General features: G+C 32.2%; 1 protein-coding gene across 1 annotated transcript in view; it reads left to right on the forward strand.

The window, feature by feature from the left end:
- The window catches only part of LOC118200366 (regulating synaptic membrane exocytosis protein 2-like), a 472,906-nt gene that overhangs the window by 43,575 nt on the left and 413,213 nt on the right, over nucleotides 1–16,118 (forward strand). The window contains 3 exon segments of the mRNA XM_085809579.1: nucleotides 9,364–9,456; nucleotides 9,458–9,523; nucleotides 12,576–12,789. Of these exon segments, the coding sequence (XP_085665705.1) occupies nucleotides 9,364–9,456; nucleotides 9,458–9,523; nucleotides 12,576–12,789 (373 nt within the window).

Consider the following 16,118-nt stretch of genomic DNA (forward strand, 5'->3'; position numbering starts at 1 on the left):
CAATTAATATATTGAGCTACCAAGTAACTTACTTTTAATTTAAATCAAAGAGAAATAAACTAAAGCTTTCCAAGAAGGACAAAACTTGAGAATAAATAGTGACAACCTAGTCTCTTTTATTTATCAGATTTTTCTATGACCCAAAACAGAAAAAATAATATTTCACTGTAACTTATTGAAAACATCTTTTTTTTTACTACACGTTTCAGCTACACCACCTCATGACATTTCGATTATCATAAAGTTTGTAATCTTGAAGTGAAATTACTAAAAGGTATCATCACAAATTGTAAATACTCATCGGCAATCTGGTCCTTTTCGTAGAATTATTAATTTTCTACTGCAAAAAGAACTGTTTTCACGTAAATGTACTCAAAATCAAAGCGAGTATTCTTATTGCAAAAATTCTTAAGATATTTATCTTTTGAGAAGTACTAATAAAAGTTAAGAAAATTTGTATCTTAAAATCTTCGAACAAGATTTATATCACAGTGAAAATTAATCAGATCTGTTTCTAGATTTTCCGAACAGTTACTTTCGATTTACGTAATGAATATAACATAAAACTTGACTCCAGACCATTAAAATCGTAAACTTTTCTTTCAAATTCTTTTCATAATAATATTAATTAATTTACGGGAAATGTATTCGCAGGCAGCATAAAATTACTTCGAGGGCCACATGCGGCCCATGGGTTGTCAGTCTGACTTAGCTTCTTTACTAGAAATCAATCTATGTGATCAAAACTAATTTGGGATTTCCACATCGTAGTTTTAAACTGGCGAAGTCAGAGCAGATGCAACATAGGGACATAGACTGCGAGGATCGCGTTGGCGATGTATCGCACAAAGAAATGAGCTACCCCTTCTGTTTAACCCTGCTCAGTACACGGTCGCTAAACAATGTAAATTGAAGTTTCTAAAAAAAAAGGTAGCGCTCTCCATTAAAAATATTATACAACGACTTAGAACTGTTAATTTCCATCTAATGACTTCAGCAATTGTTTAGTTTTCATGTTTATATTTTTTAATAATATACTAATAATAATTTTTATATTTGTAGTTTATTAGTAATATGTTAGTAAAACTACAAATGGCTCTTCATTTTCAGATTTGAATTTAAAGCAAAAATTAGTATCAAATAATATCGTGATATAGTGGTTTTAGTCCTTTTTCTATTTGAAAGAAATTTAAAAAAATGATTCATATATGATTTAACTCAAAAACAGAACTTTTTCACGAAGAAAAATAATGAATATGCACTGCAGATTCAACGACGACATGATCACGTGTTAGCCTTGCAACCAAATGTGTCTAAGTTTATTTATTTATATTTTTTTTTATGTTCATAAAAACACAGAAAGAAGGAATATGAAATTAAACTCAAATTAATCTCAAGTTTTATTCTGTTGAGTATTTTTCAGATAATAATACACAGAACATACGTAATAGGTTTTGGAAATTTAAAACGCATTAAGTACGATAGAATTGATCAAAGTTAATACAATTTTTAAAGCTCTTTCTTTCTCTTAAAACATATTATTCATTGCACGTTATAAATTTTTACTGTGAATAACTTCTAATATTGTATTTGAGACACATTATCATCAAGTTAAAATCTTCAATAAGTACGAAAATCTTCCTTAAATCTGAAAGATTTGTATTTTTAATTAAGCATTTTTGGGCAAGATTTTGATTCCTGCAGCTTCCTCTGTTACCTAATTTTAAATCTTTGCTTGTTACAAATAAACACATGAAAACCACCTACAAACATGTGAGCAACGACTGCACATTTAAAATCATTAATCACAGTCTTTAAAACTTCTACTCAAACAATTTTAAGCGTGCGCTTCCTTATAATTTAATCAGCGTTCTGCTTCTTAAGCATGTAGAGTTATTAGGTTTTGTTTCCCTAAGCAGGAGACACGAAAAATGAGCAGTACCCTGGCGGGGACTCTAACCTCGACCTCTCAAATAAGCACCGAGTTGGAAGCAGGGAGAAAATACCTTATACACTTCCCACCCCATTGTTTTCAAAGGGCGACTGGGGATTAGGAGACCCATTCGATAAATTCTGGTAGTGACGAATTATTGTCCACCACTTGTTGAGTCATTAGATTTTTTGAACCAGAAAGCATGCTCGAAGAAAGACGAAAATACCTTATCAACTTTTCAAAAACTGAAGTGAATGTTAATCTCTCCGTGGAAAAGAGTTTTCTTCACTGACTGTGCTTTGGATATCTTCATAGTTATTTTAGATATCTTAATGACTATCAATATTTTAACCAATTTATCGGTTTGGAAATAAGTGATTTTATTATTTTAGCTATTTAATGAAACATTTTAAAGTTTATAATTCTTTATTAAAAGGTATTTTTTTTTTAGTTCTGGACTTGTATTCCTCTCACCTTATGCAGTCCCTTTCGGAACTTTTGAAAAGAACTCGATTTGATTTGCTGATAAAATTCCTACATGGGAAAACTCAAAACAATAACGAGTGTTTTAATAACCTTTTGAGGACTATTTTACCTAAAGACACTTTTGTCCAACTGAAAACATTGCTTTTAGGTGCACATATTGCTGTATTATTATTTAATTCAAGATATTTAGGACTTAATCCCATTATGCTTGAAAGCTACATGGGAATAGACAAACAGCGAATTCAGAAATCGAAACGCCAATCTCTACAAGCAACAAAGTTATCCAGAAAAATGCTAAAAGAAAGTCAAAATTAGTTAAGAATGAAGTAAAAGAGGGCTTAACATACAAATACGGCGAGTTTTAAAGGTCTAAAGTGGCAACAAAATTTTCTGTGCTGTATTAAAATCTTTAAATGCATTTTCTGAGAAATTGTGTTTTTCGTTACTTAAAGCGATTACGATTACGTTATCGTTACTTAAAGTGATTGCGATTACGTTAATTTCTCAAAATGTACTTAGAATATTGAAAAGAAATTTTGCCAAAATGTTTTATTCATCTTTAGCTGAGTTCCGTAGCAAAATCTGATCTCTTTGTATTTATTTATTTATTTTATTGACAGTATTTTGAAGAAAAGAGGATTTTTTTGCTTTAATTTTGAGTTTTTGTACTAAGTTTTGAATATTTCAAAACATTTCATAAGTACAGCAAATCTTTTGCTACAGAACACAGGTAAGTATGTTATTTATATACTGTGTAAAGATTATTGAAGTATATTCATTAGAATCTATTATAGGAGATCTGGCGTAAATGAAAATTTTCACTAAAATTTTACTAAATATTGCCTATATTTAGAAAATTAATGAAACGTTTTATAAAATCCCATTTAAATTCATAGTTTTATATCCCATCTGACTCAGAAACATGTGTGTTTAATTAAAATTTTATGTATTTAAAAAAAAGTGCTTCGTATGTAGGCACATACCGACGGAATCGTCTGAATTCTATCATCGGAAAAGTAAAAGATTTATTTTCACAGCTTGTCGCGTCATCCACTTATAATGCACGATGCCATCCTATATATATATATTCCTAATACATTATGATAAGTAGAAAACATATTTCTTCTTGAATGAAATCTAACCGCATTAATTTTTGTGAATTACTTACATTCTAAGTGAGCAAGCCCATAACAAAGCGGGGGGTGGTGAATTTTTATGCTATAGCAATCAGTTTATTGATTTTCTGGACAACTTTTAATTTGAATGTTAGGCTGTTGTTTAGAATATGTTTGAAGTATTTGTTTTTTTGTTTAGAAATATTTTATTTGTAGCACATTAATAGCTTTACTATTTTGTAACTAAATTTTAAAGTTTATTGTGCACTTTTATTCTATTAACTATTAGTTTATTATTAACTGTTAGTTTGTTATTAACCTGTTACGCAACTCAACTACGTGTTTGCATTCAACAAGTTGATTTAACCGCCTTTATTGTTTTTATATCTATAATACAATAATTCTACATACTTTAATAAGTCTAAATACTTTAATTGTTAACTATATCATATGGAACAGCAAAGTATGCAAAAGGTGAACATTTCTTAATGTAGGAAATATAGTTTTAAAGGAAATGTAGGAGCCTTATGAAGGAAGGAATCCGAATATGCCGCTATTCGCCATATAAATTTCTGAAAGCTTTTGTAGTTGTATGAATAGCAGAATTTTGCAATACACCCAAATTAGTGTATTTCACCAAATTAACGCAAAAAAATTCGCCAAATTTTACATTTTTACTATCTATATTTAAGCAGTATGTGCTCCTGTTGTAACTCACTTTCGCAGAGCTGTGCATTAAACATTGGGTTCTCTGTGCCATTTTGTGCCCGTCTGTCCGTCTCCTCTTGGCTCCGAATCTCCCTAACAGCTTATCATCGTAGCCTCATTTTCCTTTCCTGGAGTTTCTTTTTTTAATTACAGTTTTCTATAACTTCAAACCCCCCCCCTTTTTTTTTTTTTTTTTTTTTTTGAAACATAATATGTTCTGCTTTCTTTCCGACACTTCTTTTGCTTGAAAGCTGTCCCTTTGCCTCCTTAATCTTTACGTTTCTTGATTTTTCAGTCTTGTCGGCAATTGCCTATCTATCTGTCTATCTATATATCTATACATATATATATATATATATATATATGTGTTGTATGATCTTAAATCCATTTAGTGCGAATACAAGTTATTACTACTTGCGCAATTGCTGCAAAGTTAGTTAATAATAATTTATTTCCCAAAACAGTATTGATTAATTGATTATATTATCGCCTAAGTTTAATTAAAGTAGAATTATTTTTAAAGTGTGAATCCATACTGGTAGGTTATATTTTGAAAGATGTTTTGAAGTAATTTGAAAGCCAAATGTTAATAATGTTTTAACGGGGACTGGAGTTAAATCATCATGAAGAATAAAATTTCAATTGTAAAAGGAAAAATTAAAACATGTAATCATTGTCATTGATCGGAAATTAGTTGACTTTTCAAGGGGAACAAACCAACTCCCGTTCAATGAACAATAATTGATAAAAATACGTAAATACGAAAGTGTTTCGTCTTTACTCCAGTTATAACTTAAAGCCAAACCGGCAATTCTAGTCAGACCAAATATTTCTGCGAATAGAAGGAATTATGAAACAATGCTGATACTCAAAGAACTTATTCTTATGAAGCATTTTAGTCAATTCAATTTGGAGTAAAAATCAATTACTGTAGAGAAATCCTAAGTAACTCGAGTAACCGTCCCCGACACTTTCATGTTTATGCATTTGAGTACTATATTATTTGTAGAAATTAAACATTGGAAATTGTCATTATGAAATCGAATTCAAAGTAAAGTTGAAATAAACATAGAAGATTACAAAATAAGATAAATAATGCAAACTTTGTAAAAACAAATCAAAGACAATATAAAAATAATATAGAAAATAATATAAATAAGATCAGTGAATGTACATGAAGATATAAAGGCCAGAAAAGGTATTAAGTAACTTACATTCTTTCTAGTGGGAGAGTTGGCAAAGTGTTCTCTTCGTGTCTGACTCATAAGTGTAGGGTGTCCGAAAAAAATCATTAAAGACATGATTCTTGATTTTAGTCTTTTCAGACTCTCTAATAGTCTCACTCAACGCAAAATTTATTTTAAAGTCAATTTTCTGCATCCGCAGTTTGACAATATTCATTTCTCAAGAATCATCAGAGATTGTAAAGATTACTTCCCCGCAGTTGACACAATACCAATGATTGCATTTAAATATCAAAGGACCTTAAGCAACTTGCTCACTAACCACCATGAAATAGATGAAACGACAGAATGACATTGTAAGACACCAATTTACAGCAATTACGTAGATTGTCATCACCAGCACATAATTACTGGCAACCTGAATATCATACAAAACCATCAACTAAAAACACTAATGAGTTATGGTACAAAATTTAGACCAGTCAGAAACATGACTACAAATTACTGTTACAAGACTTTCGAAAACAACATCAACGAATTTATAGTTAAAGCAAGCTATCAACTGAATTTACCCATAGATACCTTCTTAAAATGGAAAGCTAAAATTCTTCAACGCATATCCACCGAAATCAGTCACCTCAAGTTTAAAAGTACACTGAATTGGTCGCAACTTACATCAGATATTAATAAATTAAAACAGCTTTTTACTATTACAAAAATAGATAAAGCAACTAACAACTTTAGTATTATATGAAAACAATTCTACGCTGAAATTATTCATAAAGAACTTCTCAACGCAAATACTTATCAATTGGCCAACCTTACAGAAACGTCTATAATAAACAGGATTAAAACTTTTCATAAGAAACTCAATATTACTTTCAATGCAAACTACAACAGATTTACTAATCTTTATGCGATTCCCAAATTCCATAAAACACCATTAAAATTCAGATTTATAGCTAATGGAACTAATAATTACAAGAAAAATGTAGACTATTATTTTGCAATTCAACTTAATAAAATCTGTAAATTTATTTTCAATGATTTTAACACTAATCATAACTATTGCTGGATCATTCATAATAACACTCCTGTCATTAATACCATTCAAACCATTAACATTCAAAACATTAACTGCTATGATTTTGAAAACTTATATACCTCACTTCCTCTAGAAGAAATCTATACCAGTCTACTTGATCTACCTAAACATTTCCCTAATATGCTCAATATCATGACTCTTGACAAATGGAAAACCTACCTAAAATGCACACTTTTACGTAACTACATCAAGTTTCAAAATCAACTTTTTAAACAAGTCAGAGGATTGCCAATGGGCTTACATTCCAGCACCTCGATCTGTAATATCTTTTTATTTGTCAAAGAATTTAACTTCCAAAAAAATCTACAACCACAAGAGTTAAATTACTACAAACACACCTACAGATATATTGATGACCTTATTACAATTAATAATTTTGATAAAATTGAACATTCTGAGATTTATCCGAATTGTCTTACACTTAATAAAACTAATAATTCACAAAATAGCATAGACTTTCTAGATCTTCAAATCATTAACTACAAAAGAATTTTACTTTTTGACAAAACAAGAAACTTCAATTTCAATACTAACAAATTAATAAATTGGAACTCCAACATATCCAAAAAAGTAATTAACAATACTATAATTAATCAAATACAACGAATTAAAACTATATGCACAGATACAGTAGATTTACAACGCGAAATTTTGATCCTTATTAAAATTCTCAAAAATAATCTAATTCCCATTCAATTTATCAACCATTGCCTTAAAAGAGCAGGCGTTAAATACTCACTCTAAATCATTTAACTGATAGAGATATGATAATTTGTTCCTAAACCTGAGAAGGCGGTATAAGTTGGGTGACTATCAGTTGAAGGATTTGTATATAATGTAATTACTCAGTTGTATATATTGTAAAAAGATAATTGTCTTCAGACTTATGCTGTTACTATACTGTTACTAAAAAAAGGGGCCTATTTCATGCCTTTAGTCTGTCTATTAGCTCCTGGACAGTGAAAATTCCTTTTTCCTTTCTTAAATTCTTAATCATTGCGACACGACAATTAGCCAGAAATTAATTAATTTCCATTCACTATTATTTTCAAAAAAAACTTAACAGACAGTCTCACTCAGATAAGAACTCCACAAAATACATCCCTCAAGAATTCCAAACCCCACCCACTACCATAAATTACTTCACCCAAGTCTTACCGACTGATATTATTCAAAGCCCCCCACTGCCGCTAAGAATTTTCGGACACCCTGCACTTATGAGTCAGACACGAAGAGAACACTTTGCCAACTCGCCCACTAGAAAGAATGTAAGTTACTTAATACCTTTTCTGACCTTTATATCTTCATGTACATTCACTGATCTTATTTATATTATTTTCTATATTATTTTTATATTATTTTATATTGTCTTTGATTTGTTTTCACAAAGTTTGCATTATTTATCTTATTTTGTAATCTTCTATGTTTATTTCAACTTTACTTTGAATTCGATTTCATAATGACAATTTCCAACGTTTAATTTCTACAAATAATATAGTACTCAAATGCATAAACATGAAAGTGTCGGGGACGGTTACTCGAGTTACTTAGGATTTCTCTACAGTAATTGATTTTTACTCCAAATTGAATTGACTAAAATGCTTCATAAGAATAAGTTCTTTGAGTATCAGCATTGGTTCATAATTCCTTCTATTCGCGGAAATATTTGGCCTGACTAGAATTGCCGGTTTGGCTTTAAGTTATAACTGGAGTAAAGACGAAACGCTTTCGTATTTACGTATTTTTATCAATTATTGTTCATTGAACGGGAGTTGGTTTCTTTCCAACTCCCGTTCAATGAACAATTTTTCCTTTTACAATTGAAATTTTATTCTTCATGATGATTTAACTCCAGTCCCCGTTAAAACATTATTAAAATTTGGCTTTCAAATTACTTCAAAACATCTTTCAAAATATAACTTACCAGTATGGATTCACACTTTTAAAATAATTCTACTTTAATTAAACTTAAGAGATAATATAATCAATTAATCAATACTGTTTAGGAAATAAATTATTATAGATAGATAGATAGATAGATAGATAATTTAAGATAGAAAAAAAAACCGAACTAAAAAAGACCTGTGCGGTCACGAATTTTGCGCATTGAGTTGCAAAATTCGAAAACAAGGTAAAAAGGAAATTCTTCATGCTATTGCTTTAAAGCAAATGTGATACTGTGGTTCCCGTGAAAAAAAAAAAATTAACACTAAGTTAAAAAAAATTGCAATTAAAAGTTTAAATATAATAAAATACATACGCACAAAAATATACAAATCTAAACATTAAATATTATTAAAGACTTAGCATTTTAAACGGCAACTCACCTGGCAAATTGCAAAGGTTTTTCCATCCGCCAATGGTCATCCTGATATCTTTCACATCAATGTTACCGCTAAAGTCCGTTAATGTGCACATTAGCTAGCTAATCTGCAGATTAACTGATTTGCTCCGTTCCGTGCGAAAGCAAGAGTTTTCACATTTTACTTAAGCAATGTGCACATTAAATGCTTCCGTATTTTTGACGTTCAAAAATTTGTTTCGTTGATAAATGATCTTGGATTCTATCAACTAATTTGTTGATTGTTTGATTGCATTAACGTGATTCTTTAGATATCGAAAATAAATGAATCATATTATTTTAATTTCTAAAACTGTAATAATATTTTAAACCATTTCATTCTTTGTATTATAGTATTTTAATTGGTTGTATTGACTTGATTATTTAGATAACGAAAAATAAAGAAATAACATAATGTTGATTTAAGCATACAAAACGTTTCCTGGAATACCAGGAAGATCTTATTTTCACTTGTTTCTCTACTATTTTAGCGGTGGTGCAGATTTTATCCACAAGGCCTACCCATGGAGCCGCGTCGGCCCCACGCAGATCCCCACAGGCACCCTCGCTTCGACTCTAAAGACCGGAAAAACCATCGACAACAGCAGCAGCGCCACCTTGAACGAAGATACGCATCGTCAACAGCAGAAGGTACTTGCCAGGAAATTAGCATTATGTAGTCTAGTCGTAAATTTACAGTCCCTTTTTTCACGGGGGGGATCTGAAAAGGGGATAATCTTGCTCGCTCGGTGTCGTGAGAAAATGCAGGGGCCGTTTAAACATCTAATTTCACTGCATCAAGTTTTATACCGAGGAAAATACAATTTGAACTCTTCGAATGAATGCAATTTTGTACAATGAAAACGTATTCTTGAGCGATAAACAAAGGCAAATAGGCAAATAACGTCGTCTTTCTAAAGCCATAGGAATTGAAAGACAGATATTTGTTACATCAATCAATTTAGTAAATATTGATTTTTGCATTTCGAATGCTATGTTACGTGTATGCGAAGTATCTGAGTATTTGAGAAAATAGTCTGAACCCAAATGGATTTCAACTTTATAACGCCTAAAGACTGTTTTCCAATTACTTTGTGGTCGCTGCTTTTTGGTTAATTTTCTATTGGCATATAAATATTAAATTGATTTTATTTGAAATTTATGAATAAAATAACGCAAACTAGACTGCAGAAAATTCTTCAGAACGAAGCTAATAATACCGAAAAATACATTATTGATGCACCTTTCGGTTTTATATGTAGTAGTTAATATGGAATCCTTAAATTATATATATCTATGTGTAGGTTGTTTTATAAATGGAACAAAATATAGAACAAGGTGAAAAGGATCTTTAATATACAATGTTCATTAAAATACGTATATTTGTGCAATAGCAATATAAATGGTTAGTTAGGTTTCGTACATGTTTAATTTATTTTTATATTTTGTACTTTTTGTATTATATTCAGTATTGTATACGTATCTCAAGTTTAATTTGACTTGTTCTCCTTTTGGGTTACGACTTTAAGCGAGAAAGAATTGTTAGAGCCTTTATAGGGATTAAATTACGTATATACAATCAATCAAGATCCGACTTTTCCTTTCTTTTAATAATTATATGTATAATATACTACAAAGTCCGGCTATTAATTTCCAGGACTCATGGAATAACTCAGAAGAAAAAAGGTTTCAAACACATAGCAATTTAATATGACTCAAAGTAATCCCTATCAGCCGTAATTCACGTCTGTGCTCGGCTGTACAAATTTCGGAAGACGTTACAGTTTTCTTGATGGCTTCGAAATCCTGAAATCTTGTTTCCTTCAGCGAATTTTAGCTTAGGAAACAGAAAAACGTCTGCGGATGCTAGGTCTGGAGAGTATGGTGGATGCTGCATTTCAACGACACCATGCTGGGCTAAGAATCGCCTCACAGGCAACGCAATGTGTGGGCGGGCATTGTCATGTAGCAGCAGCCAACTCCCATTTTGTTGAAAATGATGCCTCACTCTACGAATTCGTTTTCGAAAGTCGGTCAAGAACTGTCCATTGATAGTCATGTTAGGAGGAAGAAATTCATGATGAATGAGTCCGTCGCAATCGAAGAAAGCGATTAACATGACCTTGATTTTGGACTTTTCAAATCGAAATTTTTTCTTCCTTGGTGAACTTGGAGACCGCCATTCGGAGCTTTGACGCTTGGTTTCCAGGTCATATTGATAACATCAAGACTCGTCTCCCGTGACTATCCTGTCCAGGAACTCAGGGTCAGCATCAGCGTTGTCGATAAGTTCGCCACATGCGTCCAGACTCAATTGCTTTTCTTCGTCCCTTAAATGTAGAGGAACGAATCTGGAACAAATCTTGCGCTTGCCTAGGTCTTGCGCCAAAATTCGCCGAACTGTCTCTTTGTCCATGCTGAATTCATTGACGAGTATTCGACGATCACGTTTCATATCGTGAACTTTTTCAATTGCTTCCGGCGTGCGTACGGACTGCGGCCTACCTGTGTGTGGATCATCATGTTAATTCTTTGCTCCATTTTCGACAATAGGAATTTAAGAGCTACATTTTAATGCGCCTTTCCAAGAGAACCACTTACTTCAGAATGGCGCCGATTGCACTGCACATGCGCAAGAAAACGCTCTTCATTATGCAATCATTAGCGCCATCTTCCGCAGATGGCGGAAGATTGGCGCAGATGAGGAATGGACCACACCATAGAAAATCGCAAAAATCAAGGAAAAACCAGAACCGATGGAAATTCCCCAAGAGAACAGATCCCAATTGCTGAGGAAAATTTCAGAAGAAAATCTAGCTACTTATAGCGAGAAACTGAAAAGTAAAATTACGCCCCCACAGAAGGACATCAACGACGCTGTGGCATGGATACAAGATGACAAGATTAACCTATTCTTAACCTCAGTATCTCGTGCATAGGACAAATCAGAGGTGCTAAAAGTCCGGCAGAGAAGCTACAAACAGGTTTTCAGGCAGCCATGCTCCTCATAAACTTTGCAGAATTAGAAAAATAAAACCACCTCTCCTTTTACGAACCAATCAGATTACAGGAAATTCACGCAGCTATATTCTTGACGTCGTGATTCTAATTCTATCTTCCTCCGCACACGCAGCAGCGGTCTGATCGTTTCTTTCCATCCTCGGAGTACCTCCGAATTTGTTATACGTAAGGCTCACCATCGCTTCATCGAGAATCCTTATCTGGAATTCTCTGTCAACTGACCTCTATGTTATGGTAGGAAAGTCATGTTTTCCTCCTCGCGTTACACGCAGGTTGCGGCTCACCAGCCCAGGGGCCTGATTTCAGGTGCTTACGCATCTGAGCCTTCGTAGCTCAAGACAGCTTCGAGAAATATGACCTTCTGTGCAGTGGAAGAGGTGACCTTGAAAGCAGGTACTGATAGATTCAACCATTTTCCTAAAAGGGGAGAGGTTTCGCAACCCATTGAATATTAGCCCGGGCCTGTAAGACCCGACGCGCGTTCTCGCGGGTTTTAAATGAATTGTACTTTTTAATGCTATAAACTGTTTTGTCATTTACTCAATTTATTTCCTTCTTCCTTTACTATTCTCATTAAATAGGCATCGAAAATATAATTAAATTTTAATTGCATTATAATTTTCAGCTATAGTTTAATATTTTGCATGTTTTGGTTACCTGGTACATGAGGTCATGTTTTTAGAATTCTGTGAACTGGAAATTGTCGAAGGATGGAAGGTATTGGTTGGCTGAGTTGGTGCTGCACAAAGATTTCCTCCCCGACGGCCGGTCATATGAAAAACTAGGAATGAAAATAGTTGGAGGCCAAAAGTTGGATAGAACGCGAGTGCTTCGCGCTATAGTCCAAGACATAAGGGAAGGCAGTTTGGCACACCATGTTGGGCATATTCGACCCGGTAAGTACGATTCAGATTTACTCAGAAATATGTTCCTTTCATTTCTCGCTGTCGGAATAAACTAGCTTTGATGTATGTCGAATAATCAAAAATATAGTTATGTAACTACAAAATGATTTAAAATAGTTTTAACTATTTATTATTTAGCTATTAAGTCATAACTGCTCATTTCTGCTGTTCTTAATATAGCCGTAGATCAGGAGTTCTCAGACACAAGGAATTCTCTCGCTATGGAAAACTTCATACTTTCAGACGAAGAATGCGGTCGACCTGACTCCATTTGCTTCATCATTAAAAACTAATCTATATCTGAATAAATATATGTATATTTTTTAGTTTAAGAAAGGGAAGGGGAGATTTTCTAACAGTGGTGAAAGAGGTGCTTTAGGCAAAACTGCCGTAGATAATCATAATAATTCAGAAAATAAAACGAACAAATTAAAATACAAAATATATGTAATTAATATTCAAAATATTTAACTTGATGATGCAAATGTATTTAAGATCAGATTAAAAAATTTAATGCAATGCGAATATAAACTTTTTATATAACCCTAAAATGACCACAAAATATTTGATTCTTCATAACTTTTTAAAGATGCATTGAGACATTAGATTTATAATTTTTCGAAGTCAGGAAACTGAAGAAATCCTCAATGCCTCTGCCGGATTTAAACTCCTGACTTCCCGATTAAGCGTCTGACGTGCTTCCGGTTACAGCACGAATTCACGCGGAAGGGAGGGAGGGAGTTATAACCGAATGCGGCAAAACGTTTAATCAAATTTATTCGAAATACTCAGTTTTTTTATTATTGCTGATATTTCCATACAATACCGATATTTTAATTAAATTATGCTTTACAGCTAAATTTCATAATATATTGTAATATTTAGACTAACCCTACGTTATTGTAAATAACCTATATTTTACCGTTTTGATCTATACATTTGATTACTTAATCTAGATATGCTATCATTCTTGTGCGTAAAGAATTATGAACTTCTAATTAGGAATAGTGTACTTAATTTATATAGTATGAGATTTCTGTTCAGTTTACAAGAATTACCACTCTTACTCTTCGACGCCTGGTTAACTTTTTGTTCGAATACAAGCATTACTTATATTCGTTCTAGTAAGCAAAGTGTTCTTTGAGAAAACCTAGGAACCTTTTCGTTAGTTGGTTTGAATAACATAAAACACACGAGTTATTTGCACAGTCGGAGAAATGCCATCCTGCAGGACATTTTAAACGTAATTGATTCTCATTTTTATTTCACATAAGGCGAGTCACAAAAATCGCATGCAGCCGAGAGAAAATATGAGTTCATGGTCTCCTGTTCAACTAGCTTATTCAATTGGCTTTATGGAGCATACTTTCTTTCTATCAAATCTGATTTATTAGCAGTAATTTTTTTTAAGTTGATGTTGCTAGAAAAATATTTATCTTAGATTTTTATCATAATTTTTTTTATATCAAAATCGTGCCTGCATCTACACAGGTTTTGCTATAAAGATTTATAGTCTATTGTTTCAGCGTCTGCTTTTCTGAACGATATAAATTAAAAATTATCCAGTAAAGCATAACATCGGAATTTTTGAAGATCATTACAGGTGCTTTAGAATCTTTAGTCAGATTATGTTGGCTTTATTTTGGCAGTTTATTTTATAAGTTCTTTAGAATATTATTGGAATACGTATCTCACCCCCAACAACTTTCTCTGCCAGTTCTAGAGTTCAATTAGTAAATTCTCTGAACATTATTTTTCGATGTATAAAATCAAAGAGCTCTTTAAATATTCGATCCGGATACAAAAATTTCAAACTTCATTGCCCAATGTAAATACCAAAATTTAGGGTACGGCTATGACAGCTATCTTTTATATAAGATCATTTACAATGACAATGTATCAAGTCTCAAATAAAAATTTAACAATTCTTTGCCATCTAAAACTATTGAAAAACTTAAAATTTACAACTATCTAGGAGATTATGCGGTCTCATTCAAGGTTTCTCTTATTTTAAACTAAAGCTTTGCAATTCTCTCCGATTGCTAAAGTTTTTAAGCCAATTCCTAAAGTTTCCGCGCTCACTTTCGCGTCTTCAACATATTCTGCGCACCTTCAAAACACGTAAACACCATTTAAAAAGGTACTGTTGTGATTATCCAAACAGAAATTATTGCTAATAACAAGACTCATTTTGCAAATTAATCCTCTCAGAATATCTATTAATTTAAGCTACAGTTCAAAAAAATGTTACTCTGATATGCAATTCATTTAAAAAATCAAGATTAATCATGTTCGTGGACTAAATTGTAAAAACTTTATTCAACTATTTAAAATAACTATTCCTTTTTGAGCTGTAACTGCGAATAACGAAATTAGCTAATTAAGAATTTTTACCCCAAAGAGCGATAAGCCAAAATGGCTATTAATTTCGTTTTGGCATTTTCCGTGGACAACTTTAAATGTCGGTTCACTTTTCAAATTGTTGCCCTCAAATATTAGAGCCCTGCATTATACTTAAAGAAATTAAATAACGAAGAATCTGCATGAATGTATGTATCTTTCTCGCACTACGAAAAAATAACGGTATCTAGAAATATCCAGTTTTGAATAACGTAATCTTTCACCGAATATGGGCATCTGGAAGCCCAAATTTAGAATTTGGAATTTGTTTTATTATCGATTTCATATTTTGTAAAACTTTAACGAATTTTTTATTAACGAACTCAACGATTTCAAAGCGAGCAATGACAACACTATGAAAAAAAGATTTTTATCTCTAGCGTGCGAGACTGTGTATCGGAAATTTTAAAGATATGCTCGTTTTTAAATTATTTTGCGATATTGCTGTTGAACTGATTTTCTATGGTTTTAGAGCAATCAACATGATATTTAATAAATAAAGGTGACACAAAACGTTAAAAAAAAAAAAAAAAAAAAAACGCGTGTAATGTCTAAAAGCTTTCAGATTTTTATTTTTTAGATTTAGAATTTTGCACTTAGCAATCGTTTTTCTCGATATGCTAAAGTTTCTTCTTCGGTCAACTTACGTTTTGGCATCTCTTTGTTTTTACTTCCTTGTACGAAGTAAAAAGGAAATATTGTAATCGCGAAATGTTTCAGGCATCATATTTCAACGTAAATATCCATTATTTGCCGCTATCGAATGAAATTTACCGATGTGTTTCGTGATATCTGTACGTAAGGACAGGATAAAGGACTCTTTTTCCCTCAAAGCTAATTTAAAATGAATTCTGAAGATAATTTTTTGTGGCGTCTGTGCGTACGTATGTATCTCACATAACTCAAAAGCAAGTAGTGTG

The sequence above is a fragment of the Stegodyphus dumicola genome, chromosome 2 (genome assembly GCF_044657685.1).
Source record: "Stegodyphus dumicola isolate Sdum_Otavi_A_Nest chromosome 2, ASM4465768v1".
NCBI lineage: Eukaryota > Metazoa > Arthropoda > Arachnida > Araneae > Eresidae > Stegodyphus > Stegodyphus dumicola.